The following is a 16,758-nucleotide window of genomic DNA, read 5'->3' as shown; positions in this document are numbered from 1 at the left end:
TAGCACAGACAGACAGATGGAAGCCAGTGTTCTGGGCTAGAGCTAGAAACAGCGTGACAATCAGGCAGATGCCAGCACGAGTGAAGGCCATGGAGACCAGACACAGAGGACTAAGGTAGAAAGTAGGGACTGTGGCCATGGGGACTGATCCACAGTGAAGACGGCAATGACATCACAGATGGCAGAGGACTCCAAGCAAAGAGGGGCGCGTCTCCAGAGAGTTTCCTGGGCACAGGCAGCAAAGCATTTTCTTGATATCTATTCCTCAGTCTGGGTCTTTGCTTCCTCGCAGAGCACATCCCACATTTTTGCTGCCCGGCAACGCTGCCTGGTGAAGAAGATGGAACAAAATGGACAAAGGGTATTTGCACTTTCAAGTCGTTTATAAACCTTACAGCATGTCTCTATTGTATCTCAGACTCCTTGAAAGACTCTTTACTGTGCTTTTAAAAGAGCCATTTAGTTACTGTCTGCATTTCTGCATGGCCAGCTCACTCTGGGCTTTAATCTGCCAGATTCTGACTTCGAGACTCACTCCATGCCTCGGTAGCATTGGTCCTTAATTACTTCTAATTTTAATATGTCATTAAAAGCTTCAGTTCTGCGAACTGGAGAGATGGCTCAGGGCTTAGGAGTACCTGCAGCTCCTTCACGAAGACCAGAGTGCAGATCCCAACACCCACATCAGACAACTCACAAATGTCTGTAACTCCAGCTCCAGAGGATCCTAGTGTCTTCTGGCTTCTGGGAGCACTTGAACACACATGTACATGCACTTGAACACACATGTACATGCATTCACACAGACACACAGAGAAATAAATGATGAATCTTATTTTACAAAGAAAAGCCAGTTCTTCAGAAAACTACCTTTCAATAGTGAAGAAATATTTAGTGCCAAAACAGAACTATTTCCTAAGCAAACGAGAGTGCAAGAGCCAAATGGGGCAGAGGACACATGGTGTCCCTTCGCTCTAGGCATAGCACAGGCTCAGAACTATTTCAAACCATTTTTTAAAAAAATAGAGCCACCAGATTTAATTTAGTTCAGCAGTTTCTATGATCCAAAGAAAAATGTCAAAATTTCAAAGACCTAGGATGTATACCTCAGTATCCACTTCTACAACTCAGATAACCTAAAAGAAAAAAAGGACAAACTTCTCCTCAACAGAGAAAATTGTCGTTGCTTCTGGAAGATGTTTTCATGATGCATGGCATGGTCTCTTCATCGCGTGGCCACTTGGGCTTTCAGGATAGATTTTCTTCAGCAGCTTTTCTCAGCCAGCCTCCAAGCCTTGATTGTTATTTTTCATACGCTTTAACATGAGTGCATTTTTTTCAGCATGTTAAGCAAAGCCATAAATTGGATCTCACTGCCATAAAACCACTACTTCTGCTCACATTTCTGCCCATGTGGATGGACCTCTCCTGTGGGCCTGGATTCTAAACAGGAAGATTCTAGAATGCACAATTCATTGCTTGTGGGTATAGATAGAGACTATGGAATGAAACGCCTAAAGTAAAAAAAAAAAAAAAAAAAACTTTCTTACCTGTAAAATGAAGAATGAACCTTGGCTTATAAGTTTGTATTTGAGATTTAAATGATTCTATTTTTAGAGATGAAACTCCTTCACATTTTTCATTAATTCATTCATTCACTCATTCATTCCTCTGTAAATGTTATGGCCCTGAGATAGAGTGGCCCTTCCTCCTCTGGAGGGCAGAGGGAGTCTGCCACTCAGTGCAGGAGTTCCGTTATCTGAGCAAGGCTGGAATCCATCACGGCTTTCATATTCATCCTCCAGAAAATCAATATGTGCCTCACTTCCTGCCCTCTAACAGCTGAGGGCATCGCTACTGTGAGCTATTTCTAATTCCAGCAACTTCTGTAGGTTGTTCACATATTAGTAAACTCAGCCAAAGCAGGGCTGCCTTTCCAAACACCCTTGAATTCGAATTATATTCTAATTCTGAATTCTTGGGTTTTGAATAACTGATATAGATAAATAAGAAATGAGGTCAAAGGTGAAAGATTAAGCATGACTTAGACAGAGGCTCTCCCAACATCTATTTTCAGTAAGCTGAAAGTAATAAGTAAACACCAACCATGCCAAATGCAAGAACATAGCATCCCAGAACTGGAATATTCAAAATCAAAGGGGCCTTTCCTCTTGAGTCTCCACTAGCCAGTGAGTACATGCCATGCAACACCCACATGTATCCTATGCATGCACACACAAGCGCGCGCGCGCGCACACACACACACACAACACACACGCGCGCGCGCGCGCGCGCCACCTTTAAATGAGACCAAGGCTAGAAATAGCTTTAAGAAAAATTTTAAGCTGCATTAAAATACAATAGAAAAAATAAACAAGAAAAAAACCACATGCTAAGTATTGTTTTAGAAGATACTATATATGTTGGATGGTGGTAGTGGCTGTCTTTAATCCCAGCACTTGGGAGGCAGAGGCAGGCAGATCTCTGAGTTTGGGGCCAGCCACCATGGCAGCTCTTGAGGCCAGGCTGGTCTACAGAATGAGTTCCAATACAAAGTTTGCTCATCAGGTAGTATACCCCCAAAAGTGCCTTATGTTTTCCAATAATTGTAATACGTTATCAAAATACTTTTCCAGCTTGCCTTCACACTGTCCATCACTGTTCCTTGGAAAGGAAGCTTTTTAAATGGAGCTACTGCTCTGCTCTTTCAAGCTCTTCCAGTTCCTGTTTGTATGACTATTACAAAACCAATGGATTGTTTCCTGTTTGTAAAATGATTCAGCAAAGAGAGGAGGCAGAGGAGACAGTTATTCAGCCCTCTCTCCCCCACCCTCCCCTGCAGACACCCCATTACAAAGAGCCTGACTCACTCTGTCACACCAGCTCTGTCCTTCTAAGAGTTTTGCAGATTGTTATGATGGATACCAGCTCATAAATCAGAGTCAGGCTATCTGTGCCATTTCCTCCCAGCCAAAGGGCACCAACAATGGTGCCAGGCAGTTTGTCACTTGGAGGGTGAGGGACTTAGGCATTAAGGAGCCTGAGCCAAGTATGCATACCGCCCACCTCCCCCCACCTCCCCCACCCACCAACCCCTGCCCCAGGCTGCATTCCTCAATGAGATTATGGTGAAACCCTCTGGCACTGAGCACAGAGATCAGCAGGCTTCCTCTGTGAGAGGAGCTGAGCATCAGGATCACCTCCAGAGCTGGGGAGAAAGCTTTGCACCGGAGCGAGTGACCAGGAGATAGCCAATGCACCAGCAGTGCTTCCTTGCGCTAAAGAGAAAGGTACTGCTCAGAACAACTGCGGGGCTACCACGGCAACTCACACCTCACATACCTCACATGCAATTCAGATACAGTTCTGTGGCAGAATGCTCGCCTCGATTGAAGTTAAAAAAAAAAAAAAAATGAGATGGAAAAGAAGAGAGAGAGACAGGGAGGGAGGGAGGGAGGGAGGGAGAGAGGGAGAGAAAGGTGAAGGGCAAAGGGTGAAAGGGTGAAGGAAAGAGGACCAAGGCAAGATAAAGAAAGGGGCTAGAAAGAAATGAAATAAGAATGGAGGGAGGGAAGGGAAAGAGAGGGAGGCAAGTTGGTTTGGCGAGCCCTCACACACCTACCTCACACTGACCCTGCATTCAACAGCTGAGCCACAGGGAGCTTCAAGTAAGTAACTCAACCTCAGACTCCCAGAACACACAAGAAAGCGTGGAGCGACTTAGGGAGTAGCAAGTATCTAGATTACTTTAGTGTTTTAAAACTCCCTTAAGACACAGGAGTGTTATGTGAATGTTTTTGTTTGAACCCCAGGTGTGGGATGTGGGCCTGCTTCAGGCTGTGCACAGTGGCTGACTATGATTTGCCTCGTGCTCTGGCAGGGGCGTGATTTTGACAGCTGCAGATAGTTTGTGTCTGGAAGTCTGGGGACTCTTCAGACGGTGTATAGATGCCAGAGTTCCAAGAGAGGCTGCCTTTCCCTGCTGCTGTTGCTGGTTGGAGATATCCTGGTGACAAAGATCAAGTTTGCCCCAAAAGTTTACCCCTAATCAGCAGTGTGTAGTCTAAAGATACAGATGCTCCTGACCCACTCTAACCTTCCTTCTCTCCTACCTAGTGTTGGGTGGTTGGAATGGATAGGGGTGATGTGGGGAGGTAAGGAAAAACCCCCAAAAGTAGCCAAAAGTCCAGCTATACACAGGACCTGAGCTGGGAGGGAAAGAAGACAGGAGTTCTAGCTACAAAGGTCAGCCTGGCTGAACTAAGAAAGGGGCACAGCCAGGAGGTCAAAAGGCAGGGGAAAAGCCCTGGCTGGCTTGTTGGGCAAACGGTTGAACACAACAAACATTTTTGAGTGACCACTGTGAGTGTGTGTATATGTGTATGTATGTGTGAGTATGTGAGTATATGTGTGTGTGAGAGTGTGTGTGTCTGTGTGAGTGTGTGTCTGTGTGAGAGTGTGTGTGTCTGTGTGAGTGTGTGTGTGAATGTGTGAGTGTGTGTGTTGTGTGTGTGAGAGTATGTGAGTATGTGTCTGTGTGAGTGTGCGTGTGTGTTTGTGTGTGTGTGTGTGCGCGTGCGTGAAGAAAATCTGACCTACTCCTTACCTCAATGTGCTCACAGACCCAGTTCAGTACGCAGACACATAAAGCATCAGATAAAGACATATATTTGCCTCTATAGTGGGGCAGGAGCCAAAGACTAAGAGGCTCTGTAAGCTCTCCTTGGGAAGGCAGGAGAAAGGGTCACAGAGGACTGTTGAGGTAGTTTATATTATATTTTCCCAGAGAAAGGTAAGGATGGAGGAGGGTGAGAGAGGGGAACTGAGGAGAAAAAAAATCTTTGGAAAGGTGAACTTATATTAGGAGAGACCGATTGTGGCAAGAGATGTACATCTATCATGTTGGAGACATCAAGGCATTAAGTGTGGCAGTCTTGGGGATAACAACAGATGACAGGGTCAGAAGATGCTGAAGGTAAGATAACTTTTTTCTCCTTAAGTTTCTTTTGTTGGATATTTTAACCTAGCAACAGAAATGCAACTAACACAGCCGTATTTGAGAACACCAACAGGTCTAATGCTCCAGGAAAGTAGCGGGGGAAACCAAGAGTAGGGCAAAAAGGAACCCCAAAGACTGGGAGACAGACCCAAGTGTGTATGTGCCCACATCCATAATGAGGAAAGGTAGCAGTCTCCAGCTTCTAGAAAAGCAACTTAAGTAGACATGGAAACTTGGTAGGAAAAGGAACTATTGTGAGGTGGGTGGTGTGACATGTTATACTGAGAAGGTGGTGGGGTGCCTATCCTTAGAACAGTGAAAACACAAGGGCAGGGACTCACAAGAGACTAAAAATAATCCGCTGAAGAAATTCTAGAACATACACAGAGAAAAGAGAGAGAGAGAGAGAGAGAGAGAGAGAGAGAGAGAGAGAGAGAGAGAGATCGCCAGGAAACAGGAAAGCAAAAGACCAGACACAAGAGAGCATGCAGGAAAATCACCTGGGCAGGGTACAGGAGCACCCTTAATGGAGACTGATGAAATTGAAGGATTCCCAAGAAGCCGGAGGTAGACAATCATGCCACATGTCATAGAAGAGTGGCAAGCTGGGAAAGGCTACAGGAGTGAACTGGAAGGGAGTCTCCCAGTGACTGACACAGAATCCTAGCCCAGGACGAGCTCGAAAGGAGTTTGCAAAATGAAAAGCAAGTAGAATAAAAGCAAGGCTAGGACTGCAGGGTTTAAATCACTGAGAAAGCATCAACAGCTTTCAGAACCCTGAGGAGAATGAATCCCACAACACATGGTCTAAAAAAATCCTAAATGCTGCAGGCCATGCTGGCTCCCAGCAGTAATGCCGGCACTTGGGGGGCTGATACAGGGGCTCACCAGGGGTTCCAGACCAGCCTGAGCTCTTGTCTCAGACAGAACAAGGTGCTGGGGCTGGTGAGAGAGTTGGGTGACTAAGAGCACTTGCTACGTTTATAGAGGCCAAATCTCAGCCCCCAGCTCATTTGTAACTCCAGCTCCGGGGGACCTGGCTCCTTCTTCTGGCCTCAATGGGCATATACAGTTGCAACACACACACACACACACACACACACACGGACACACACACACGGACACACACACGGACACACACATGCACTCTCGCATGCACACACTCCAGACAGACACATGTGAATGTAATTTTTTCAAATCTAAATAAAAAAAAAATGTAAGTTCTTTTAAAGAAATCAGAATGGCTAGTAAAAGCTGTAAGGTTCATTTTTCCTGAGAAATGACTCATCTTTCCATTGATTTTCCTTAAAAAGAATCAGCCTCCAAGATTCCCTAAATTTTCCAAATACAATTACATTGAATGACATCTAAGCAAGTACCTGGATCTACACCAGGGACTGTGGCCCTCAGCGGAGCAGATGTCCCTGGCAATGCTCTACCATTGCCCAACACAGGGCATACTGAGTTAATTCATCTCACAGAGATGTCAGGCCACCTCCCATGAGTCCCGGCACCTTCTGGGGAGGTGGGGGGTGGGAGTGGGGTGAGGGTAGGGTGAACAGTAAACTCACAGAAGCCAGCCAGGTCATTTCTTCTCTGAATACATGTCTCTTAAAACAAACCACCTCTTGGTGGGGGAGCAGTAATTTGAATTCTTAATCATAAACTTCTATTATAAGCTAATATCAAATTAATTATGAATTAAATCAAGATCATTCTTTTTAATTACACCTGGGATGTAGCCCTTACTTTTTACCTGTTTTCCTTCATATTGTCATTCTCCACGGTGTCTTGAAAAATCTGGACATTTGTACTGAGGAATTCCACCAGATAACCCAAGATGGGAGTTAATTTAAGATCGGTAACCCTTTGAAAAGGCACAAACACATTCCGGGTTCCTACAAATGAGTGGGCTAGCAGCAGGGTGACACCGGATAAGTCACCGTGTGTAGGGAGAGAAGCGGAGGTCAGCTAGGATGAGATAGGCACTAAACACTGAATACTTGGGGCTTGCTGTTGCCCCATTGCTTCTGACTAAACATGTCTTCCAGGGGCTAAGGGCAGCCCAGCCTGGCTCCTAAGAGCCACAGTCTGTGGCTCAAGAGGGAACTCACAGCCTGCTTGCAACCTCTCCTACGTTCCAGAAGCACACACAGCACAGAGCAGAGGGCCCCTGTCATGTTACTAAGAAGACCTTTGATATATAGATAATTAAGTGTTCACCTGACACTAGGTATAAGAAAGAAATACCTAACCAGGCATGGTGACGCACGCCTTTAATCCCAACAAGCGAGGCAGAGGCAGAGGGATCTCTGTGAGTTCCAGGCCAGCCTGGTCTACAAAGCAAGTCCAGGACAGCTAGAGAAACTTTGTCTCAAAACAAAGGAAACACCCCAAATCACAGTGAATTTTACTGTTGAATTCTTAATTAGAGTTCTGTAGGTATAAGAATTATTTCTAATTTGTTACAAACAAACCCTCAAAACCAGGTTATTTGGTTTTGTTTTGTGTGTGTGACTTGGAATAATATGGTGCTTTATTATTTATTTTTATTTATTTATTTCAAGACAGCGTTTCTCTGTGTAGCCTTGGTTGTCCTAGACTCCCTTTGTAGACCAGGCTGCCCTCGAACTCACAGCAATCCACCTGCCTCTGCCTCCCTGAGTGCTGAGATTAAAGGCGGGCACCATGGTGCTTTAAAGATAGGAGCCTGCCACAAAGCAGCTCCAAAAAAAAAAAAAAAAAAAAGCCCAGCTCAAGACAGGCTTTGATGTGCTAATGGACCAGCCCTAACCTGTGTGCCTCACTACCCCAAAGCTAATGCCTGCTGGAATAACACACTGCTGTGCTCCTGAGACATAACATTTCAAGCCCCTGAGCTGACGATACCCACGGGCAAGGGGACCTTGAGAACTGGCCACTGGGTGACTCTGGCTTACCTTTCACATGTGCCCACAGGTCAGCACTGGCCCTGCGCCCCAAGCTCTCAGAGGCCTTCTGGGACCTCCAGCAGGGCCACCTTCCTGCACTACCGCAGCTGAAGGACTTCTGGGTGCCTCGGGAGAAGATTCCCCAGTGGAAACCTGCAGCCTTTTCTGCCTAACTAGCCAACAGTACCCCCCTTGGTGTGGTGTCTGTTTACAGGAGATCACCGTATTGTAAGGAAGCTTAGTGTAAATAAACAAGTATATTTGACAGGCAAACCCTGAGTAGACAGCCTAACTACCAAGCCTGTTGCACTCTGCATAATTATTTTGCTAAAAAAGTAAGAAAAAGAGACACAGATACAGACACACACACACACACACACAGAGGCATGCGCACATAAACACGCATGCACACAGCATAAATACAGAAAACTCAAAACAAACAAGCAAACAAACAAAAATTCCAACACAAAAGACTTGTTTGGGCAGAATATGCTCATGAGTTAAGGTCACGGGCGACCTTCCTTACAGATGTGCACTTCAGAGCCAAAGGTATGGGAAGTATTGGAAAAATCAACAAGGTCAGGAATTGGGAAGAGACAGAGGACTCCGGCATGTGCAGCAGTTACCATCCACTGCCAGTGTCTCCTGTGAGAGGACAGCGATGTTCTGGAGCAAGGGACGCTGCATGCCTCTGCCAGCTCGCGGAGAACCTTCCCTGTGATGCACAAAGTTTGCTTCCAGCTTGTTTACTGCATCTACAAGATTCTATTTTCAAATTGAACTTTAAAATGATGTCTGTCTATGTCATGACATAGCATAAGTCAGAGAATACTCAGATTGTCCTGTTGTCAAAAGTCTGGTTACATAATGGGTGTTTTACGAACCCAACAAAAGCCCTCAGGGCACATCAGAAGGGGATGTTGCCTCCTCTAGGCTGATGTCACTTGGCATCAGGCTCATCTTTAAAGACTCCTAAGGTGTGGTAATCTCTGTGACTCATGAATTGTCATTTCATTGCATGATGTCCAGGATTAATAGGCTCCGGGAGTCTGACCTCACTTGTTTACTGCACACCAGCAGCATTACAGTAAACACCATGCTTATTAAGGCAAATTGGCAGGAATCACTTGCCAGAAGTGACCAAAGGACGGGAGAGCCAAAGCATCTAGAATCAGTAAATGAATGGATGCATTTACACAGGGCAGTGGAAAAGCTAAGGCTGCTTGGCCCAGAATTCTCACAGAACAGCAAGAGTGGGCTCACAGAGCCATCAAAGCATCTGGCCCTCAGTGCCCAGGAACTGAGGAAGCTTGGCCACAGGCATGGCAGTGGGGTGGGGTGGGGTGGGGGGGTACCATGACTGCTGAATGAGAGAGAGTGAGGAGGCCGCAGAGGCAGGCCTCGCAGGCCAGCGGCCAGGTGGGCAAGAAGCTAGGTCAGGAAAGTGAATCAGTAGGGAAACTCAGGCAACTGGCTGCTTCTCTGAGCTTCCACAAAAAATGAGATCTGTGAACTTCACAATCCATGTTTTTATTGTTGGCCTTGTGTGGAATGCGTAGAGTGGCAAATAGTGGGGGACGCAGGCTGACCTCGCTGTCATCCCCCCTCCTTGTGGGTGTGGGATGGCCACCAGCCTCTGCGAATTTCAGGCTCCCATGCCTGGGAAGCAGAGAATTGTGACCAATGAGTGGTCGGGAGAAGCCCAGGTTAGGGCCAGCATTTCTAAATACCTTCATTCCCTCTAAGTAAGAGCATCTGGAATAGATTTACTGCTAGCATGTCCACAAGCGGCCCATGTCTCACACTCCCCCACATGCCATACGTGCTGTTTGGGATAAAAATGTTCTCTCTCCTGGAAGCGGATGCTTAATGTAATTTATCCCCAGGATGTCAGAAGAGGCTTGCCGAGGTCAAGATCAGGGATGCCAAAAGGAAGATGTGTGCACAGCACACGTGTAAAAGCAGACTGTAACCACTTGTAGCGCCTTGGCTTTATCATAGACCCTACATCAAATAAAGATCTTCCAGGCCTCTAAATGAAAAGGTCGAGAAAACATCCCCCCCCCCCCAGTGAAAAAGATCTTGAGGGGCAGCCAGGATAGAGCACCACTGAGAACCGTGAACACCTCTGTTCGTTCTCACCTCTGGTCGCCCAGGACAGTTCACACCTGGGTCACATCTTGCTCATTCTTCCGTAGCTGAACTGCACTCCACACCTAGCTAGCACCCACAGTGTAGAGCACAGTCTCCAGAGCGCATTTCCCAGCCCTGCAGGGCACTCGCAGCTTCACTCAGCCACTGTCTTAGTCAGGGGCCTGTTGCTGTGAGGAAACACCACGGCCAAAAGCGCCTCGGGGAGGAAAAGGGTTTGTATTTGGCTTGCAAACCCTGGATCACAGTCCACAGTGCGAAGCCAAGGCAGAAACCTAAGCTGGCTGGGAGCCCGGAGGCAGGAACTGATGCAGAGGCCACGGAGGGGTGCTGCTTACTGCCTTGCTCCTTAGGTCTTCCTCAGACTGTTTCCATATAGAACCCAGGATGGTAGCACCCACAATGGGCTGGGCCCTCCCTCATCAATCACTAATTAAGAAAATGCCTTATGGGGGTCTGCCTAAAGCCATGGTTTTCAACCTGTGGGTTGTGACCCCTTTGGCAAACCTCTACCTCCAAAAACATTTACATTAGGACTCACAACAATAGCAAAAGTACAGCTACGAAGTAGCATCAAAAATGGCGGTCAGCACAACACGAGGAACTGTATTAAAGGGTCGCAGCAGCAGGAAGGTTGGGAACCACTGGCCCACAGCCTGATCTTATGGAGGTGTTTTCTTAGATGGGCTCCTCCTTCACTGCTGGCTGCAGCTTCTGTCAAGCTGACATCAGGCGCAGCCGGCACAGGCCCCATGGAGGTACGTCCACCTGTCAGAGCTTTCTGTACCTTGGAAGAGATCTAAGCAGAAAGCAATACATCCCTTGGACACGCTGAGGACTGAGAAGAGTCGGGAATCCCACTATTGCAGTGGGAAGCCAGCTGCTTTTATCTCTGTCTTGGGAAGTGTGCGGTGAGGGGATTCTGGCATTTGTCCACACTCACTCTTGCCTGCATCCTTCCCTTCAGCCTCAGCCTGACCTGCCCAACTGTCAGTGCGCCTTCCATATGCTAGGAAAACATATGTACATAAGGTTATGTCTATGTGAGACTATACAAAGGTGGCTAGGTAGGTACTCTTGTCAGGAAAAAAGTCCTCTAGAGGAGTTAGTTGTCGCACACATCTGGATGAGGGACTCTACTCTTGACTGTTAAGCACCTGTCTTTGCTACTGATAAAGTTAGGGAGATCCTGGACATTAGTTCTAGACTGCTTTACTTGGGTGTCCGTCCTGAGTAAAGCGGGATGTTTAACACTTTGGGCCCCTACTCACCGAAGACCCAGAAGTGCTCCCCACTAAATACCCAGGACTGTCCCCCATTACATGCTCAGGAGTACCCCTCTCTAAACACCCAGGAGTACCTACCAATAAACAGCTAAAATTCTAATTACCCAGGAGCGCCCCACATTAAATACACATGTTTCCCCCAGGAATGCTCCTTCTATAAACACAGAGGAAGGTCCCCCACCAAATACCCAGGAATGCCACGTATTAAACACCAGAAGTACCCCCACTAAATACTGGAAGTGCCCTTTCAGATTATGATGTCCACAAACGTCTCTAAGAGTTGCCAAACTACTCCACTTGAGGATCACTGACTGCAGAACTGGAAAGCTCAGTAGTTAAGAGCATTTGCTCCTCGTGAAGAGGACCTGGGTTCGGATCCCAGCACCCACATGATGTGGCCCACAATAATCTTAATTCCAGCTCCAGGAAATCCAATGCCCTCTTCTGACCTCTGCAGGCACTGCAAGCAGGTGGCGCACAGACACACATGCAGGCAAAAACTCACAAGCAAAATAAAATAAAGTTTAAGAAAAATTACAAACTCAGTTGTGCATAGTGACACATGACCTATAATCCCAGCACTCAGGAGGCAGGAGGCTGAGGCAGGAAAGTCTTAAGTTCAAAACCAGCCTGGGCTACATAATGAGGCTCTAATTCAACCAAACCAAAAAAGAAAGAAAGAAAGACAGAAAGACAGAAAAGAAAAAGAAGGGTACAAAAAGCAAAAACCCACTCGACATTTGAGGAGAATGCACAGTGCTTTTTACAGGGTGGCAGTATGTTATGTAACTCAGAATTATCCTCACTCACCTCTGACTTATTTATAAAGCAAATAGTTTCAAAGAAAAGTAATTCTGCAAATAATGCAGCATTAAAAAACAAGAGCATCACACCGAAAGTGTTGGCCCGTGCCTGTAATCCCAGCACTTGGAGAGGTAGAGGCAGGTGGATCTCTGTGAAATCAAGGCCAGCCTGTTCTACAAAGTGAGTCCAGGACAGCCAGGACTACAAGGGAGACCCTGTCTCAAAAAACCAAACCAAATCAAACCAAACCAACCAACCAACCAACAACAACAAACCCAGGAGCATCAGGTAAAGCCCCACAGAGCAGAGCCCAGAGTGGAAGATACTTCTCTGCCCTTAGGCATGGAACAGGCTTTCAAACAGCTTGTGCTTCAGAAAACAATCAAGACCACCTGGGATAACATCAGCTCGTCCTAGCAGCTGAGCCGGCAGCGGATGAACCTCAGAGACAAAGACACATCCTTTAACTTTTGCTCTGCGGTAGAGAAGCAGTCCTGGCTCACATAAATTCTTTGCGTCTTTTCAATTGACAAGACTTTCCAAATTACAGCAGGCCCGAAACAGATAATAGACACACAATCCCTTAGTGCTCCCTACTCAAGAAGCAAGAGGCAGCAGCAAGATGTTTTGTTGTGAGGAGACAGCAGCGATAGCAGCAGTGAGGACAGAAAACGTTGTGCCAGGTTTTAAAAGAAGAAGAAAGCATGTGGGTAAAGTTTTACTGTAAAAAATGTAAATGATGAGGTAAGTTTTGTTTTTTTTTTTTTTTTTTTGAGACAGGGTTTCTCTGTGTAGCCTTGGCCATCCTGGACTCACTTTGTAGACCAGGCTGGCCTCGAACTCACAGTGATCCGCCTGCCTCTGCCTCCCGAGTGCTGGGATTAAAGGCGTGCACCACCACGCCCGGCTGATGAGGTATTTTTAAACCCATTTGAACATCATACAGTGTGTTGAAATTCACCGTACCTCATTAATATGTACAGTGTTTATATTTTATGTCAGTTAAATGTCCTATTAAGCTTTAAATATACTCAGAAAATCTGAACGTGTGTGTCACATTCACAGGGCTGGGCATCTTAAAGATAGAGCTCCTGGGTGGAGGACCTCAGGACCCCAGCACACAGGCCCTAGGCCTCTCTTCTCTCACGCAAAATAAATAAATACATAGAAATTCGGGCCCCCACCTGAGCCCTTAAAGATGAACGCAGATGTTTTAAACCACACACAAGTCACCTCTCACCTCCAACGCTTCAAGACCCAAACTAACCCACTTGGGCCTTTTCTAGCCTGTGGCTCTCCAAGTGTGTTGCCTGGACGAGCACTGAGGAGAATACAAACTCAGAAACGCAGGTGTGTCATCCCTGACTGGGTCCAATCTGTGACATCAAACACTGTGGTGATTGATGCCTGGGAGCGCTTAAAGTCGAGACTGCTGATATAGGACAGTATTGTTTCTATATCCATGACCAAGTATATTTTTATAACATAAATTGAAGCTGTAATTCTTATTTCACCCTCAATCCACTGCAAGGTAGTGACCCTCCCCCCACCCCACCCCAGCCCCGCCACTTCAGTGCTGTCAAGGGATCTGCACTTCACACAGACACAAGGTCTGCAGGGAATCACTAAGTCAAAGGTTGGTTTGCGAGTCTCTTGTCTGTTTTGGCTCCCTGAGCTTTCCTCTTTGCCATAACCTGGAGACGCTGGGTGGGTAGAGAGAGTAAGATAGCTGAGAGAGTAAGGGTCACCAAGTCCTAATGGAAGGGCAGGGCTCAGTTGAAAAGCATTTCGTCCTGCCTCGCTTTCCACGGATGACTGCAGGATGTCCAGGAGTTCCAGAGCCCTGCTTGAGACACGCCTACCACCAAACCCAAGAACAGCGGACCCCCTCGCCTCAAGCATCCTAGGACCTAGGTTGCAACAGGTAGCCAGTGAGGGACCAGAGACTGAGGAGCCAGCCTACCTTGAATTACGGGAAGAGGTGCAGGGCGGGGACCCTATCTTGAGGACACAGGAATAAAGCTGCTTCCTATGCCTTGGGTCCACGGTGCCAAGGGGCTGAAAGGCTCTGTAGCTCAGTGTCCCCACATCCGTGAGGGCGAGGGAGCAGGGTGGTCTAGACCATGCGCACGGGTGGGAAGTGGCGACTCACCGTGTGGGTCGCTTTTCTCGCGGACGCCATCCACGCGGCCGTCGGGGTGGATGCGCAGGAAGAAGCCGCCGTTCTTGCAGTAGAGCCGCTTGGGGTCCTTGAAGTGGCCTGGTGGGAAGGCTGCGCCCCCGTCCTCCGGCAGAGCGGGAAGCGAAGTGATGCCGCTGGCTGCCATGGCCCGTCCGCGGCCCCGGGACCCGGCTGTGGCAGCTCTCGGGGCTCCCCGGCCCCGACCCCGGCCTCGGCCCCCCAGCGCGGCGCGCCCGCGGGCTGCCAGCCTCCCGGTCTGCGTCCCGCCGCGTTCGCAGTCCAGTGCAGCGGGTACTCTGCCTGAAGCCGGGAGAACCCCTGTGTGCTGCTACAGCGGCCCGGGGCCGCGTCCCTGCCTGCACCCCAGCCCCGCGCGCCCCCGCCCCGCGCGCCGCCTCCTCCCCACGCCCGGTGCCTGTAAGCTGCAAGGACTCTGTCCGGCTCGGAGGAGCCTTCTCCAGGCGACTGCCGTGACGCAGCTCCCAAAGTTTTAAGTGCAACGTTCTCGCGTGCTTTCTCCAAGCCTGCCTTTTAGAGCACCGAGGCGCCCTCCACCCCAAAGCAGCAAAGGGTCTAAACTCGGGACGGATCGAGTCAGGCTTTGGAAATCTCCAGTCCCTGTAGAGCACAAACTGTGAAAGGACAAGGGTGCAGGAGACAGAAGCCGAGAAGGGGGCGCCTGAGTTTCCTCTCTGGGCGCCCAGCCCGAGAAAGCGTGGGAAGATGAAAACCGCTTTGAGTCCTTACGTAAAAGCCCAGAGCTGGCGCTTGCCCTACCTCAGTTGTTAGATGTTTCTTGGAAGGAACTGAGTCTCACAAAATTGCAGTTAATTGCATTTGGTGATTTTCGGGAGACCCCCCAACAGGCTCGACGTTCGGATTCTCTGAGCCTCTGTTCTGAGTGCTTCTTTCCCCTTCGTGTGGGGACACACCTCTCAGGTGAGGATGTTTTCCAAAATACCGTTTGGAAAACCTGCACGCATCAAATGCCCGTGCTGAAAACATCTGAGATGTGTGGGAGCAAGCTAGCGAGGTGCGGTTACACAAAGGGTGAAGGCCAGGAGGCTGAGCAGAAGTGACTGCTCTGAGGAGTCGTCACAAGCTGCTTGGAGAACTTCACCGTGGGGGAGATTTAGGCAAGCTTCTGCAAGAGCCACTGTATGTTAGCTGTAAAGGCCATCCTGAATGGCGTCTACTTTTAGTCTGCACGGAGGTCTTGACTCAAGTGTGTGATATTAGTATATTCTCCAGAGTTAAGCTCAAGCCTTTTCTTCAGGCCGCTGTGTACCTAGCGAGAGGAGTGTGAGCAAGCTCATTTGCCCCTAGCTTCCTGCCAGGTTCATGACGGAAGCTCTTATAGCAGGAGACACATTAACATGAGAAAAAAATACTAACTTACTTAATGTAAATCTGGGAACATTAAAACCCAAAAGCTACACATGGACCTGTGCGTTTTCGGTCATGTTGGGAGAAGTTGTGTATACTTGCCGAGAATGGTGATTGAAGGGGGTGCCATTTAATGGGCACAGTGGGGGGGGGGCACTTAGCAAGTCTTGGTTGCTCTGATTCTCTGTGTCTTCTGTCTGTCCTCAGAGATGGGAACTCCCTGACCTGTAGGTATAAGGCAGATGCCTCTCAAATGTGGGTTTTATGACCTCAATAAGAGAAGGCTAAGGAGTTATATGAGCAACCATCCTGCTCCTTTCTTTCTTTCTTTCTTTCTTTCTTTCTTTCTTTCTTTCTTTCTTTCTTTCTTTTTTCTGGGATAGGGTTTCTCTGTGTCACCCTGGCTGTTGTTCTGCCCTCACTCTGAAGACCAGGCTGGCCTTGAACTCAGCAATCCATCTCCCTCTGCCTCCAGAGTGCTGTGATTAGAGGCATGCACTACCATTTCCTTGCCCCGCCTTCTTTCTTTTCTTTTCTTCTTCCCTCGCGCGCGCGCGTGTGTGTGTGTGTGTGTGTGTGTGTGTGTGTGTGTGTGTGTGTTTTGAGACCGGGTTTCTCTGTGTATCCTTGGCTGCCCTGGACTCAGTCTTCTAGACCAGGGAGCCCTCGAACTCACAGAGGTCCGGTTGCCTCTGTCTCCCCAAGTGCTGGCATTACAGGCAGGTGCCACTGCTCCTGCCTTCCCGCTTTTTTTCCTGAACACTGCTGTTTTCTTAAATGCTGCGGTACCATTTGGGGACAACGTGCTCTCAACCCCACCAGTTGTCTGACATCAGGCTGCAGCCCAGATTACTCTTGTCTTCACTGAGGGTCCAGTAAGGCAGGGAGGGAGGGAGCTCCTGGACGCTGAGTGGCCTAGGGAGGGAAACACGCGGTAGAACCCACCCAGCATGGCTTACAGCATGGCACGGGTTTGAAGAGCACCAGTGCAGAGTAGTGAGCTGACTGGCATCGGCCAGG

General features: G+C 48.2%; 1 protein-coding gene across 1 annotated transcript in view; it reads right to left on the bottom strand.

Moving 5' to 3' along the window:
• Positions 1–14,712, bottom strand: part of Fgf2 (fibroblast growth factor 2) — a 50,626-nt gene extending 35,914 nt beyond the window's left edge. Inside the window, exon 1 of the mRNA XM_051157077.1 lies at positions 14,323–14,712. Within this exon, the coding sequence (XP_051013034.1) occupies positions 14,323–14,497 (175 nt within the window). The 5' untranslated portion in view covers positions 14,498–14,712. The remainder of the gene's footprint in view (positions 1–14,322) is intronic.
• Positions 14,713–16,758: the final 2,046 nt, after the last annotated feature.

This window comes from Acomys russatus, chromosome 15 (genome assembly GCF_903995435.1).
Source record: "Acomys russatus chromosome 15, mAcoRus1.1, whole genome shotgun sequence".
NCBI lineage: Eukaryota > Metazoa > Chordata > Mammalia > Rodentia > Muridae > Acomys > Acomys russatus.
This window is presented reverse-complemented; position numbering and strand designations above follow the sequence as displayed.